The following is a 13,169-nucleotide window of genomic DNA, read 5'->3' on the forward strand; positions in this document are numbered from 1 at the left end:
TAAAGGAGTACAAAGAATGTACATTTCTTCTGCTAGTAATTTTCATTTTTTAAATTTTTCCTCCCCCAAATAAAAGGTCTAAAACTTTTGTCCAAAGGATCTTTCTAATTCTTTTCTCATTTTGTGGGGTCTTCTGTATGCCAAATTACATGTGCAGACTCCAGTTTAACAATGCATTTGTATATAATCGAAGCATCTACTTATTGGCTCTGCTAAAAAGAAATGGATTTAAGTATGTGCTTCAAGGTAGAGTACACGCTTAAGCATTTCACCACAATGGAGTTTTGGATACTAATATAATCAATGCTATGTAAATAGCTAAAATAGATTATGAGATCGTTATTGCTATGCCACAGTTAAGCTTTAAAGTAGCTTCCTTTTATGATCTCAATTTTTACCTTCTCCTAGTCACAAGAGACCAATTCCCCTGAAATTTCAAATGTCACATCTCATCCTTGTTTTTTCTAGAAAGTTCTGCAAAATTTAGAAAAGGTAACTTCAAGTTTGGCATTTCAGAAGTCTCCCTGACACTTTTTCCCTAAACATTTTGCTCAGTTGTACCTCCAAAAGGAATGTGTATACAAACACCAAATATTTTTTATTATGACAGCCCATAAGGGCCTCAGTCATGGATCAGGCCCTGTACAAACATAAAACAAAAAGATCTTCTCTGCCATGAGAGAGCATACAATCTAAGTTCACCCTAATAAGAAGTGATGCCTTGGTGCGTGCGTGTGTGTGCGCGCGTGTTGGAGGGGCTGGGGAAAGGAGACATTTAAGATTGAGGAAAAGGCCCCATACTTTGCCGTAAAAGTTGCTGTCCAGAGCCAGACATGATGGTAAAGAGGAAAACCATCATGAAGCAGGCGTGAGAGAAATAGTGGTTCAGATTAATGAAAACCAGAGTCCCAAGAAACATGCTCTTGTAGTTTCAGAATGAAGGATTCAGGAAAGGCAGAAGTGCATAAAGATAGTGGAGAAAACAAGGGGCAGCAGTAGAGTTATTGGCGGGGGGAGAGAGGCAGAGAGTCATGGAAGGACAGAGCTTTATTTACATTCTAAGAATAAAATGTTAACACTTTATTATTTACAACTTCAGGCATTAGCATTCCCTGAAGATAAAACCCTTTCCTAGCCCTTTGATTCTTCCTCTGCTGTACAATATCTTCATTTACCACCCAACTGTCATGTATAGGGTGAAGGAGAAGAGCTACCTAGAAGACATGCTGATGCCTGTACTACTCACATGGACCATATATGCTAAATGACTTTGAACTTTTGGCATCACATTCAAAACACAAGGACATTCCTAAACACAGACTTCATTTTAAAAAAAGCTAGAAAGTGAGTTTGAGTTGAATCTAGTTAGCTTCCAAAAATGTATACTATAAAAATATATTATAATTCCATTATGGAATCAAACAAGGAGTAAAAGTTAATATTACGTAGGTAATGTAAATGAGGTCAGACAACAATGAGCAATTAATTTTTTGGCAAAGTCCTGGCTGCTCATTTCTAGATTTTTTTTTTCTAGTTCTTTCTTTTGGGACAGGTTCACTGAATTCCAATGGAATGCAACACCTTAATTTTTTCTAAATTATGCTTTTGTTTAGAAGGTAAAAATCTAGTGGACTTTATTAATTCTTTTCCTACTGTTCCATGGTAAATCCCCATGTAGTAGCTACCATACTCCCATCTTACGACTACACACAAGAGTTAAAAAAATCTGACTCCTGGAGTTGGAGAAGGGTAGGACTCTTGAATGGAACTTACTCTACTGCATCTGCAAGCCCCTTTGATTTGGGGAGTAAGCTGAATCAAAACCTTAACTAACAATGGCATTATAAAGCCATAGCATTTATTCTTCCCTATTGAAAATAAACTTTTGAAGTCACCTATTTTCATCCCAGAGATACATCTGCCACCCAATTTGTTAAATCATTTTGTGTTATATTGCATCTTACACAATTGTATTATATTGCATCTCAAAGTGCCCTAAAGGCAGCTAATCTCAGCTGATGCCCAGTGTACTGGGCAACTTCCTGAACACTTTATGTATGTAAATAAACCTGTGTCATAGGTTGGCACAATGTTATTTGATTTTTGCAGTTTGAGAATTTTTGGCTTACCTGAGAATCTGCTTCATTAATCATTTATTGTAAATGGGGACATCTTAAATTTACAGGTATACTCATTCAACTATTTATGTTTTACTAATTTAAAACACATTACAATGCAGCATCTATAGAGAGCTTTAATTTTCCCTGAATATCTGATAATATAACTGCAAAACTGTACTCCGTGTTTAAGAATTCATACAAATATTTTGTTTATCCATTTACTCCTTGGCTACATGTAGACTGGCATGATTTTCCGCAAATGCTTTTAACGGAAAAGTTTTTCCATTAAAAGCATTTGCAGAAAAGATTGGCACGGACACTTTTCCACAAAAACACTTTTTGCGGAAAAGCCTCCGTGCCAATCTAGACACGGTTTTGCGCAAGAAAGCCCCGATCGCCATTTTCGCGATCGGGGCTTTTTTGCGCAAAACAATACCGCGTTGTCTACACTGGCCCTCTTGTGCAAAAGCATTTGCACAAGAGGGCTTTTGCCTGAACGGGAGCAGCATAATATTTCCGCAAGAACACTGACAATCTTACATGAGATTGTCAGTGTTCTTGCGGAAATTCAAGCGGCCAGTGTAGACAGCTGGCAAGTTTTTCCGCAAAAGCAACTGCTTTTGCGGAAAAACTTGCCAGTCTAGACGCAGCCCTTCTGTGCAGAGTATGCTACTATGCGTGTCCAAAGTTACTCATTGCACTGAAAATATGTTTTAGCTGGACTTTAAAAAGATGAAGTGTTTACATACATTGATCGGCCAAAAAGTTAAATTCTAGCACTTTTGAGGGGAGTGGGGGGAGAACAAGTTGGTAAAATTAATTAAATGGAAAAATACTGCCAACTTACCTTTCTTTAAAAGTTAACTTGTGCTCAAGTTTCAATAAGACTGACTCCCTATGATACTCAGGGATCTAAGCTACAGACTTCCTGGTATTTCTGCAAGAGTGAGTTGCATTACAAGTACCATCATATGATAATAATGGAAAAGAATGAAATTATTTCAAATCTCTCTTCGAAGTGATATTACTCATCCTGACAGAGAAACCATAGAGCCTGCAACTGCGATCTCAGGTTTTTAAGTGTTAATTGTCGCAATTATTTGTTTAAAATATGACACCACTACCTTTGCATGTGTCAGTTTCCTCTATTTTAAAGGATGTACTTTCACTCCTTCAATGTTGGTTACATGGATGTCCTAGTCCTGATTTACAGGCACAATCCTAGACTTAGACAATCACTGTATGAACAAAAATGGGCTTTTAATTTTTTTGTTGCTGCAAAAGTGGAGGGCTGAGTAAGGCTGGAACGATGGTGTAACCCTTTATTTTTGTGCATGTTTTAGTCTTTTAAAATGTGAATCACATTTCTATAGCACTTCATACACTAAGACCAAATGCATTATAAAAGTTTCAGCATCTTAGTACTTTACCTAGACAGCAGACAGGTACACTTCAGTCTTTCAATATTTCATACAATTTACTCCCAAATATCTTTAAAGACACAGACACCCATAATGCATTGAAAATAGACATTCAACTTGATAGATGCACTAACAAAAGCAAGAGCATGAAAAATCTTAGTTGCAGCACAAATGTATATTTACTACATAACAAAAGACAATGTTCTATGTTCTTATGGCACAAGTGAAAGCAAATTAAGATGGGCAGTTAGCAAGAAACTGCTGCCTAAAACACAAGGACCTTACTGTTGTGGTCTTATGAAGCTGTAGTTACCGAACATGCAGAAAGAAAGCACTGTTAATTTTGACTACACAAAGCAAAAGCATTGGAACCATGCTAGAAATCGTGGTTATTTTAAACTGGATGCAAGAAAGACTAGAACTGTATTCTCTAAATTGAGCATCATGCTAGCGATAGTCTCCTACAAGAAATGTCTAATACATGCTACTTATGAGAAGCAACTGGCCTCAAAAACACAGAGCAAAGCCAAGAAAGATGCCAAATAGAATGAATTTCTACTATAGATACTGCCTCTCATCCCACTCTAATATTCATGCCTCTTCCCATTTTTTTCAGTGCTGGTTAGTTGACCTTCAACATGCATAAGAGTTGATGGGGAACTGTCCCTCCTACTCTACCTAATTTTGCTCAGCTGATTCCTTGCCCTGGACAATGGCTGCAGTGCGATGAACTCGTCACTTAAAGCAACTCTGTTGGAGTATATCTATAAGTGGACAGAGAAGGGATGGAACATACAAGTCAGTAAAAAGTAGTATTTTTCTAAGAGAAAGACACAGGACAGGGTTGTAAAGGACATTGTTATTTATTGGAATATATTTTATACACCGAACACAAATGAGAACGATATTTGCAAGACTGTTCCTGGCACCAAATCGATTTACTCTTCATTGTTTCCATGTTTAAAAAGTGCCCCTTAACTTTCATGATGAGGGGAAAAACCCTGGAAATACTCTGAGGCATACTTCTCCTGTTGTCCTTAACACTTTCCCACCTCCCCATTAAAACTGCAATTTCTGCTTTTTACCAAAAGATTTATATTTTGTCTGGGAATGATCCCCTAGTTGCCATTTCTTCCTATATGATATTACAGTCAAGTTCTGAATGCAAAAGCTTACAGCAGCTACTTTCATGGCATGTGATAGAAGTCAAACACAGAATTATGATCTCATTGCAATATTGGGCAGAAATCTTGGAACATGGCTAAGAAGTTATACACATTCAGTGTATACCTGGGATGGGTGTGTGTGTCATGTTTGTCCGACTATGAAAGCCATTCTCAAGCCCCACTGCCTTTTCTACTAAGTTTTTAATTAATTTGGCTTTCAAAATGCACTAAGGCTAAGAGCTTATTAGATTGTAGCTCTTGATTACAATACCTTAACACGTACATTGTAAGCCAGCCGTTAAAACACTGTCTAATGTTATTTTTCAGATTTTTCTCTCATGTAGTTCATCAGATCTTACAAAATGTCTCAACAATTAACTATGTGCAGAAAGGAATTGGTCTTTGGAGAAGAATTATTTTGGTGGCAGTATTTATAATTTGTGAAATAAACTATTAACTTTGTTTATTCATTTTCAGAGTTACTGGGACAATTATTATCTCTTGCATACCAAGTTAAGAAAACCTACTTTAAGCTTCCTTATTTCTCCCAATGCAATATTTTAGAATTGAAAGATAGGTGGTGATGAAAGCCCTACAACTCCATTTTTAAAAATTAGAGATTACTGCACATAATACTATTTCCTTGCCCTGACCTAAAACTACAGGTTGTACCCCCCCTTTAACTGGGACTCCCTGGTCCAGCAACACCTGTCTGGCACCAACCACAGATGTTCCTGGACCACAGAGCCCAGAAACAGGGAGGTCTGCAGCAGGAAAGGAGGGCCACAACTCAGCTGGGAGCCCCAGTGCGTGTGGGTTTTGGGGGGAGGCGGCATGATGGGAAGTTCTGACTTCAGTTGTGGCCATGGAGTTCCAGCCCCAGTAGCGGCCAGGGAGCTCTGGTCACAAGCCCAGCTGGACTAGAGCTCCGTAGCCATCTGGCTCCAGCACCAGGTGGCTGCGGAGCTCCGGCCCTTGCCATAGTGCTCTGCCACAGCTCCAGAGCTCTGGCCATGGCACTCTGGCTCAGGGAGCAGCAGGGCTGGTGGCATCTAGAAAGCCCGGGGGGGGGGGGGGAGGGGGAGAAGCAGCAGAAGGGGCAGGCCTGCAGCCCGGATCAGGAAAGGAGGAACCTCCCCAGGTCTGGCAAATCCCAGTGTTTGGGACCAGCGAGGTCCAACTTGTAGTTTTAATTTCAAAATGCACTAAGGCATCTGTCGGGAGGGGTGGGGGGGAGGGGAACGGGAAGGGGAGGGTCCATGGGTTGTGGAGCAGCCTCTGTCCACAGGGAGCTCTGACACCCTGTCAACAGGGGCAGCTGCTACTGCAAGCAGCCTCTGTCGGTGGGGCACCAGGGTCCGCTGAGGACAGAGGCTGCTTCGTGGTAGCCTCCCCTGCCCACCCCCACCACTTCTGCCTCTGATAGAGACAGTAGTGCGGGGGTGAAGGGGCACACGGCATTGTGGATCTGGTGCTGGAGGGGAATGAGCTTATAAACCAGCTTCCTCCAAGTACCGACTCCTGCTACCCACAGAGGAAGCAATCGGGGGGATGCATGTAATCAACAAGATTAACCAATAAGCCTAGGGTTATTGGTTAATTGTATAGTCAACTACACATTGACTTGATTATTCCAATGGATTTAATGATCTCAGCGTAGTCCCAAGAACTGCTCATAAAGAATGACAGGACCTGACACACAGATTGCAACTGTTGAAAGACACAAGTATATTTCTGAATTTATGCAGAGATCCATTAAATAATAAGGTCCCGCTTTTGCAAATTTACTTTTCCAACCATAATTACACTTCAAAAGACACCCATGCACACAGTAAGCAGCTACATGTGATTAAGCAGTTACCACCATTAAAGAGTAACAACAGCATATGAATTTTTTGCAGTTTAGCTGATGGTCTAATCCAGAAATGGGCAATAAGCAACCTACATGCAGCTTGCTTTATTTACCTATGTGTCTGAAGGTATGGCCACTCGCAGCTCCTGTTGGCTGCAGTTTGCCATTCCTGACCAATGGGAGCTACGGGAAGCAGCATCCCCGTCCAAGCTACTTCCCGTAGCTCCCATTGGCCAAGAACGTTAATCAACAGTCAACAGGAGCTGAGAGCAGCTGTACCTGCACATCTGCAGGTAAATAAAGCACGTGGCAGCCTGCCAGAGGTTAACCTTGGTGAAATGCATCTGGCCTGTGGGTTGGTCTAGTGCAACTGAAGTCAGTATTCACAGCAAAAGGTACTTCTGCAGAACACAGTCGCACTAATGCAGATGTTGTAAAACTGCCAGTACTACTGTAACATAAGAACGACTATACCTGGTCAGACCACAGGTCTATCTAGCCCAGTATCCTGTCTGCCGACAATGGCCAATACCAGGTGCACCAGAAGGAATGAACAGAACAGGCAACCATCAAGTGTTACCCATTCCCAGCTTCTGACAAACAGAGGCTATTTACTATGCCTAGTCAACCTGGCTAATAGTCACGGATTAACCTACCCTCCATGACTGTATCTAGTTCTTTTTTGAAATCCATTGAAGTCCTGGTCTTCACAACATCCTCTGGCAAGGAGTTCCACAAGTTCAGTGTGCATTGTATGAAGAAAGACATCCTTTTGTTTGTTTTAAATCTACTACTTAATACATTTAAATCTGCTACCTATTACCAGAGAAAGGAAAATAAAATACACTAACCAAAACATATACCTACCATAAAACTATCACAGGAAAAGTGTTGATAGTATCATTCTTTTTTCTTAGGTAACATGACAGGCCATGCCTATAAGCATGTAATCACAACAACAACAAACATTTTACTGAAAGATGAAGTGAGATTTAAAATAGATTTATAGTAATGAATGGAAACCAGAAGCTGGGAACTCCTGAAAATTGACAAAAGGGAAAAGAAAGACATAAGCAAAAATTGATGGCTAACTGAGTCAAGGAAACTAAGAAGGGTTTTTTGTTTATTTTTTAAAGTCTTTTAGGAACTAAAGGAATCCTGTAACAATGGAATTGGTGCATTACTATACAGATGTGGTAGAACAGGTTAGATAGACATCTGTCAGGGATGGTGTAGACGGAGCTTGGTCCTGCCTTGAGGGCAGGGGGCTGGACTCTATGACCTCTCGAGGTCCCTTCCAGTCCTATGATTCTATGATTCTAACTGTTAATAATGCAGAGGGGCAGATGTGTTTAATAAATATTTCATCTGTATTTGGGGAAAAAACTAGATGTGATAATGATGATGAAGAAATATTTTCCATTTGAACAGTAACTGAGGAGGATGTTAAACAGCAACTACTAAAACCAGACATTTAAAAACCAACAGGTCCAGGTAACTTGTATCCAAGAGTTCTCTGGATCATTACTGTTGATTTACATTATGCCTTAAAAATGTTGGATACATCACAGAACACTGGAAGAAAGCTAATGTGATACCAATATTTTAAAAAAGAGTCAGTGTGACAGCCTGGATAGCTATAGACCCATGACACTGATCCTAGGGAAAATAATGGAATGGCTGATATAGGACCCAAATTATAAAGAATTAAAAGAGGGCAATTAAATTAATGCTAATCAACATAGGTTTATGGAAAACAGATCTTGTCAAACAAACTTGTTTTTTTTAACGAGATTACAAGTTTGGTTGGTAAAGGTAATAGTGCTTATGCAATATATTTAAACTTCTGTAAGGAATCTGACTTAGTATCAACACATTTTGGAACATGGAACACAATAATCGGATTAAATGTGTCTAAGAAAAGGGTCTCAAAAACATAATACAAAATAGTTGTGAATCTACTAGGAGTTTTCAGGGTTCGGTTCTTGTCCCTAAACTATTCAACATTTTTATCAATAACGTGAAAGAAAACAAAATAATTACTGACACAGTGTGCAGATGACACAAATATTAGGAGCGTGTAAATAAAGAAGACTATCATTGATACAAAACAATCTGGATCACATGGTAAGCCAGAAGCAAGTAACTAATGTGTGTTTCAATATGGTCCTATATAAAGTCTGGCATTTACAATTCAAGAAGGATTTTGATAAATTATAGAGTTAAGACAAGAGCCACAAGAATGATTAATGGACTAGAAAACATTTCTTACGGTGAAAGAATCAAGGACTTCAGCTCAATCTATTAAGTAGATAAAATGATTAAGGGGCAACTTGATCGATCTGTCAGTATTTACACAGGGAACATAAATGTGATAAGAGCGCACCTTAATCTAGTACAAAAAGGTATACCATCCACTGGCTAGAAGCTGAACAAAGTCAGATAAGAAATAAGGTGCAAATAGTTAACAATGACAGTAATTAACCAATAGAACTACTTATCAAGGGTTAGTGATTTCTCTATCACGGAACATTTTAAAATCAAGATAGGATGTTTTTCTAAAAAATATGTTTTAGTTCAAATGAAGATTTATTCAGGAAGTCCTATGCTCTGTTATACAGCAACTCAGACAAGATGGCAGGAGTGGCCCCTTCTCGCATTTTAATACAAAGTTTTCTTAAACTGGATAATCGTTAGTCACACAGTCTATATGAGGCATAAGTCATAACCGGCATCTTATGAAACTCTATTTTGCATTATGGAGTATGTTTTATGAGCGTACAATGGAGAAATATGTATTTCTATCTAGTAATATTAATAAATATTTGCTAATAAACTATTTTGCCACACTACATGCTAGTGAAAAAGTCTCAGAGGAGTAGCCACATTAGTCTATAACTTTAAAAACAATAAGTAGTCCTGTGGCACCTTAGAGACTAACAAAAATATATAGTAGCATGAGCTTCTGTGGGCAAAAGTCATTTCATCAGATGAGCTGAAATGTAAATAAGAGAAACCAAGACATATATAACAGTAAAAAAAAAAAGTACCTGTCAATTATAGGAACGATGCTGTTGAGGCTAATTAAGTGGGCTAGAAGTGTCTCATTCTTGGTTTATGATATAAAAGGTCAGTTGTTAAAGGCAGGGGAGATTGGCTTTATAATGCAACATCCAGTTAAGGTCTTTGTTCAAGCCCAGGGTAACAGTGTCAAATTTGTAGATCAATCTCTCTCTCTAATAATGGCTATTTTAAAATCAATGATTAAGTGACCAGGCATGTTAAAATGTTCCCCTACAGGTTTGTGTGTGTTACCATTTCTGATGTGTCCATTTATCCTTTGTTGCAGAGACTGTCCAGTTTGGCAAATATAAAAGGCAAAGGGGCATTGGTGGCATTTGATATATTTCACATTAGAGGATGTGCAGGTGTATGCTTCTCTGATGTTATAACTTGTGTGGTTAGGTCCTGTGATGGTGTCACTTGGATGTGGACAGAGTTGGCAACAGAGTTCGTTGCAAGGGTAGCTCCCTGGGTGAGTGTATCCAAGGTGTGATGTGTGGCTGCTGGAAAGCATTTTTGAACACCACTGGTCATCATCTTCAGCCCCCCCAGCTTAAACCCCTCTAGTGCATCATTGACAATCTACAACTTAGCCTGGAAAATGCCTCACTCACAAGCTGAAAGAGACAGGCCAATCCTTGCCTACAGACAAACCCCCAATCTGAAGCAAATGGGACACTTCCAGCACTCTTAATTAGCCTCATTAGTACAACTGACAGATACTTTTTTGCTGTTGTATAATATTGCTCTTAAGTAACAGAAACCAAGAAAAGTCATTGTGTCGGGGTGTGGTTTCTGTTACTTCCACTCCAGCTCATCTGATGAAGTGGGTTTTACACATGAACGTTCACAATATTATTTTTTTAGTTAGTTGACATAATTTCACTAGCAGGTAGTAGTCCTGTTGCACCTTAGAAATTATTGCATATCATAATAGCCACTCAAAAGGCAATTAATAGATCCAGAGTCTTTGTTCAGTTTCAAAACAAGAGTAAATTTTGCTATTCGCTTTAAAACAGTGCAACTCTTTACAAAACATGTAGCCTAGCAAGCTAAAGACTCATTGTGTGTCGGCAAGACTGTGAGCTCACTTTACTCAGAAATGGTTTATTCAGTTATAGTACAAAAGTCATCACTCTTTGCAACAGTAACAGCTTCATTTAAACTCTGCTCAGATGATAGCATTAAATAGATCTACCTAATTTAAATTAATAACCTTTTCAAATGAGAGCACTATTTTACATACTGCAGCATCACAGCCATTTAAATTTTTGCAGAGAAAATGATATTGTGTCATTTATTCAGAGAAGGATTAAACAGTCATCCACTTACAAGATTGAATTTAATAAAATTCGTCTTTTAATGGTTGATCACTTCTATATAAAACCATAACATTTACCTGAGCTTTTTCCGTACTCGTTGGTTGTAGATGTCTGCACAGCACTTTCTTCACAACATCAAGAAACAAACAAGTGACAACTATGATGATTATGGCAAACCAAGCTGAACCACTTGACAGCAACTGAACAAATACAAAGTACATGTCCTGAGTGTGCAAAAATGGCCTAAAAATTAGAGAAAGGGTAATTAGAGAAAATATTAAAAATACAAATTACACAAAGTTAATTTGCTAAATCTGACCCTGTTTTAGCATGTCCACCAGAGTAACTCAGAGGTTAGTGACCCAGAAATGGGCGAGTCCACTGTGGGGAGTCTAGTAGTTGGAAAGTGGCACAGGGCAGCTAAACACTGAATGGTGTGGACTGGGGGAGAGTCTGGCTAGGGAATTTTGGGAACATGCTATTTTAATTCATCCTGGCTGCAGCTGCTAAAAGAGGATGAGCTTCTTTGGAGCTCCTGGAACACGTTAAAACAGCTCCTCAACAAAACAATGAAGGACACCATCACAGAAAAATTGCTTCCCTGTATGTCATGGATTTCCCAATTGTGCATGGTTCCACACTGGTATAGTAATGTGAAATTTGCATAAGATATCTGTAGAGCCAGAAATGAAAAGAGTGCAGGATTTTGAAAAGGGACATTACTAGTCTTTAAAGTATTTTGATTGTTAAACTAACATTAGCTATTTACCAATTAGTTCTATAACTTTCAGATAATCAGTTCATCTTTCATATTTGACACAGTGAGCCTTGCACAGTGAAGTGAAAATGTGTATTTTCAAAGAGAATGGTCTACATTTTTCAGCATTCATGTGTATGAAATAGGTGTGAGAAGTTTAGTCAGAAAGAGGTAAATGGCTTGTCAGAGAAGGCACCCACAGTACAGTAGCAGGCAAAAGAGTTTCCAGAAACATTATATGAAACAGACTGAGTCAACAGCACAGCATGCTGAGAATTGGAAAACAGTCATCCAAAATTGTTAAGGTCAACCTCTGAAGCTTATGACACTGATCCATAGGACTTTGTATGACTAATTTCATCTACCCAAACCTCATGGATATGAGTCAACAGTGTGCCGGTATAGACAAGAAGACTAACAGCATATTAGGGTGCATTAGGATGAGCACTGCCAGCAGTTCTCGAGAAGTGATTATTCCCCTTTATTCGGCACTGGTGAGGCCACATCTGGAGTACTGTGTCCAGTTCTGTCCCACCCCACCCCCATTACAGAAAGAATGGGGATGCATTGGAGAAAGTCCAGAAGAGGGCAATGAAAATTATAGGGGGCTGGAGCACATGACTTATGAGGAGAGGCTGAGAGATTTGGGCTTATTTAGTCTACGGAAGAGAAGAGTGAGGGGGGATTTGATAGCAGGCTTTAACTACCTGAAGAGAGGTTCCAAAGAGGATGGTGAGAGGCTGTTCTCAGTGTTGACAGATGACAGAAGAAGGAGCAATAGTCTCAATTGCAGTGGGGGGAGGTTTAGGTTCAATATTAGGAAAAACTATTTTATTAGGAGGTAGTGAAGCACTGGAATGGGTTACCTAGGGAGGTGATGAATCTCCAACCCTAAAAGTTTTTAAGTCCCGGCTTGATAAAGCCTTGGCTGGGATGGTTTAATTGAGGTTTGGTCCTGCTTTGGGCAAGGGGTTGGACTTGATCTCCTAAGGTCTCTTCCAACCCTATGATTCTATGATTCTCAGTTTTCCTAGCTATAAAATAGGAATATATATCTATTGTAATGTAATGAAACAACATTTATAAAATGCAATGTTATGAAGGGCAGTCACAAGGAGACATGGAAATAGATTGTCACCATGCAACATGCCATCAATGGACCACCAGTGCTTGAGAAATATTAATTATTAATTCAGCTCAAAACCGTGTAACTCTTCTCCCAAGAAAAATGTTACTCAAAATGTTACTCACTAGAGTTTTATTTAACTAACAAACAAAACCCCCAAAATAAGTAAACTTAGAAAAAAATACAATTAATTTCAGAGTTCTAGAATTCATTAACACATTTGCTTCAGGTGTGGAACAAATGCATGAAAGGCTGCAAAGTTGTACATTATATGTTAGGAGTAACAAGCTCTAGATTGAAAGAAAGGGGCAAAACCCCATTCCTTTTCCCCTTTTAAATGTA

At 39.1% G+C, this 13,169-nt stretch overlaps 1 protein-coding gene across 6 annotated transcripts in view; it reads right to left on the reverse strand.

Moving 5' to 3' along the window:
* The window catches only part of ATP11B (ATPase phospholipid transporting 11B (putative)), a 108,481-nt gene that overhangs the window by 13,516 nt on the left and 81,796 nt on the right, over positions 1–13,169 (reverse strand). For 3 of the 6 annotated variants that reach the window (XR_016350339.1, XM_075938049.2, XM_075938050.2), the window contains exons 28-29: positions 11,022–11,187; positions 4,220–4,305 (exon numbers count right to left, since the gene is read on the reverse strand). Coding sequence is in view for 4 of the 6 variants with exons in the window: in XM_075938049.2 (XP_075794164.1) it covers positions 4,220–4,305; positions 11,022–11,187 (252 nt within the window). In the remaining 2 variants the exon portion in view is untranslated. The remainder of the gene's footprint in view (positions 1–4,219; positions 4,306–11,021; positions 11,188–13,169) is intronic. The other 3 variants (XR_012906317.2, XM_075938048.2, XM_075938051.2) reach the window with 1 other exon arrangement.

The sequence above is a fragment of the Pelodiscus sinensis genome, chromosome 10, assembly GCF_052426305.1.
Source record: "Pelodiscus sinensis isolate ZL-2025 chromosome 10, ASM5242630v1, whole genome shotgun sequence".
Classification (NCBI taxonomy): domain Eukaryota; kingdom Metazoa; phylum Chordata; order Testudines; family Trionychidae; genus Pelodiscus; species Pelodiscus sinensis.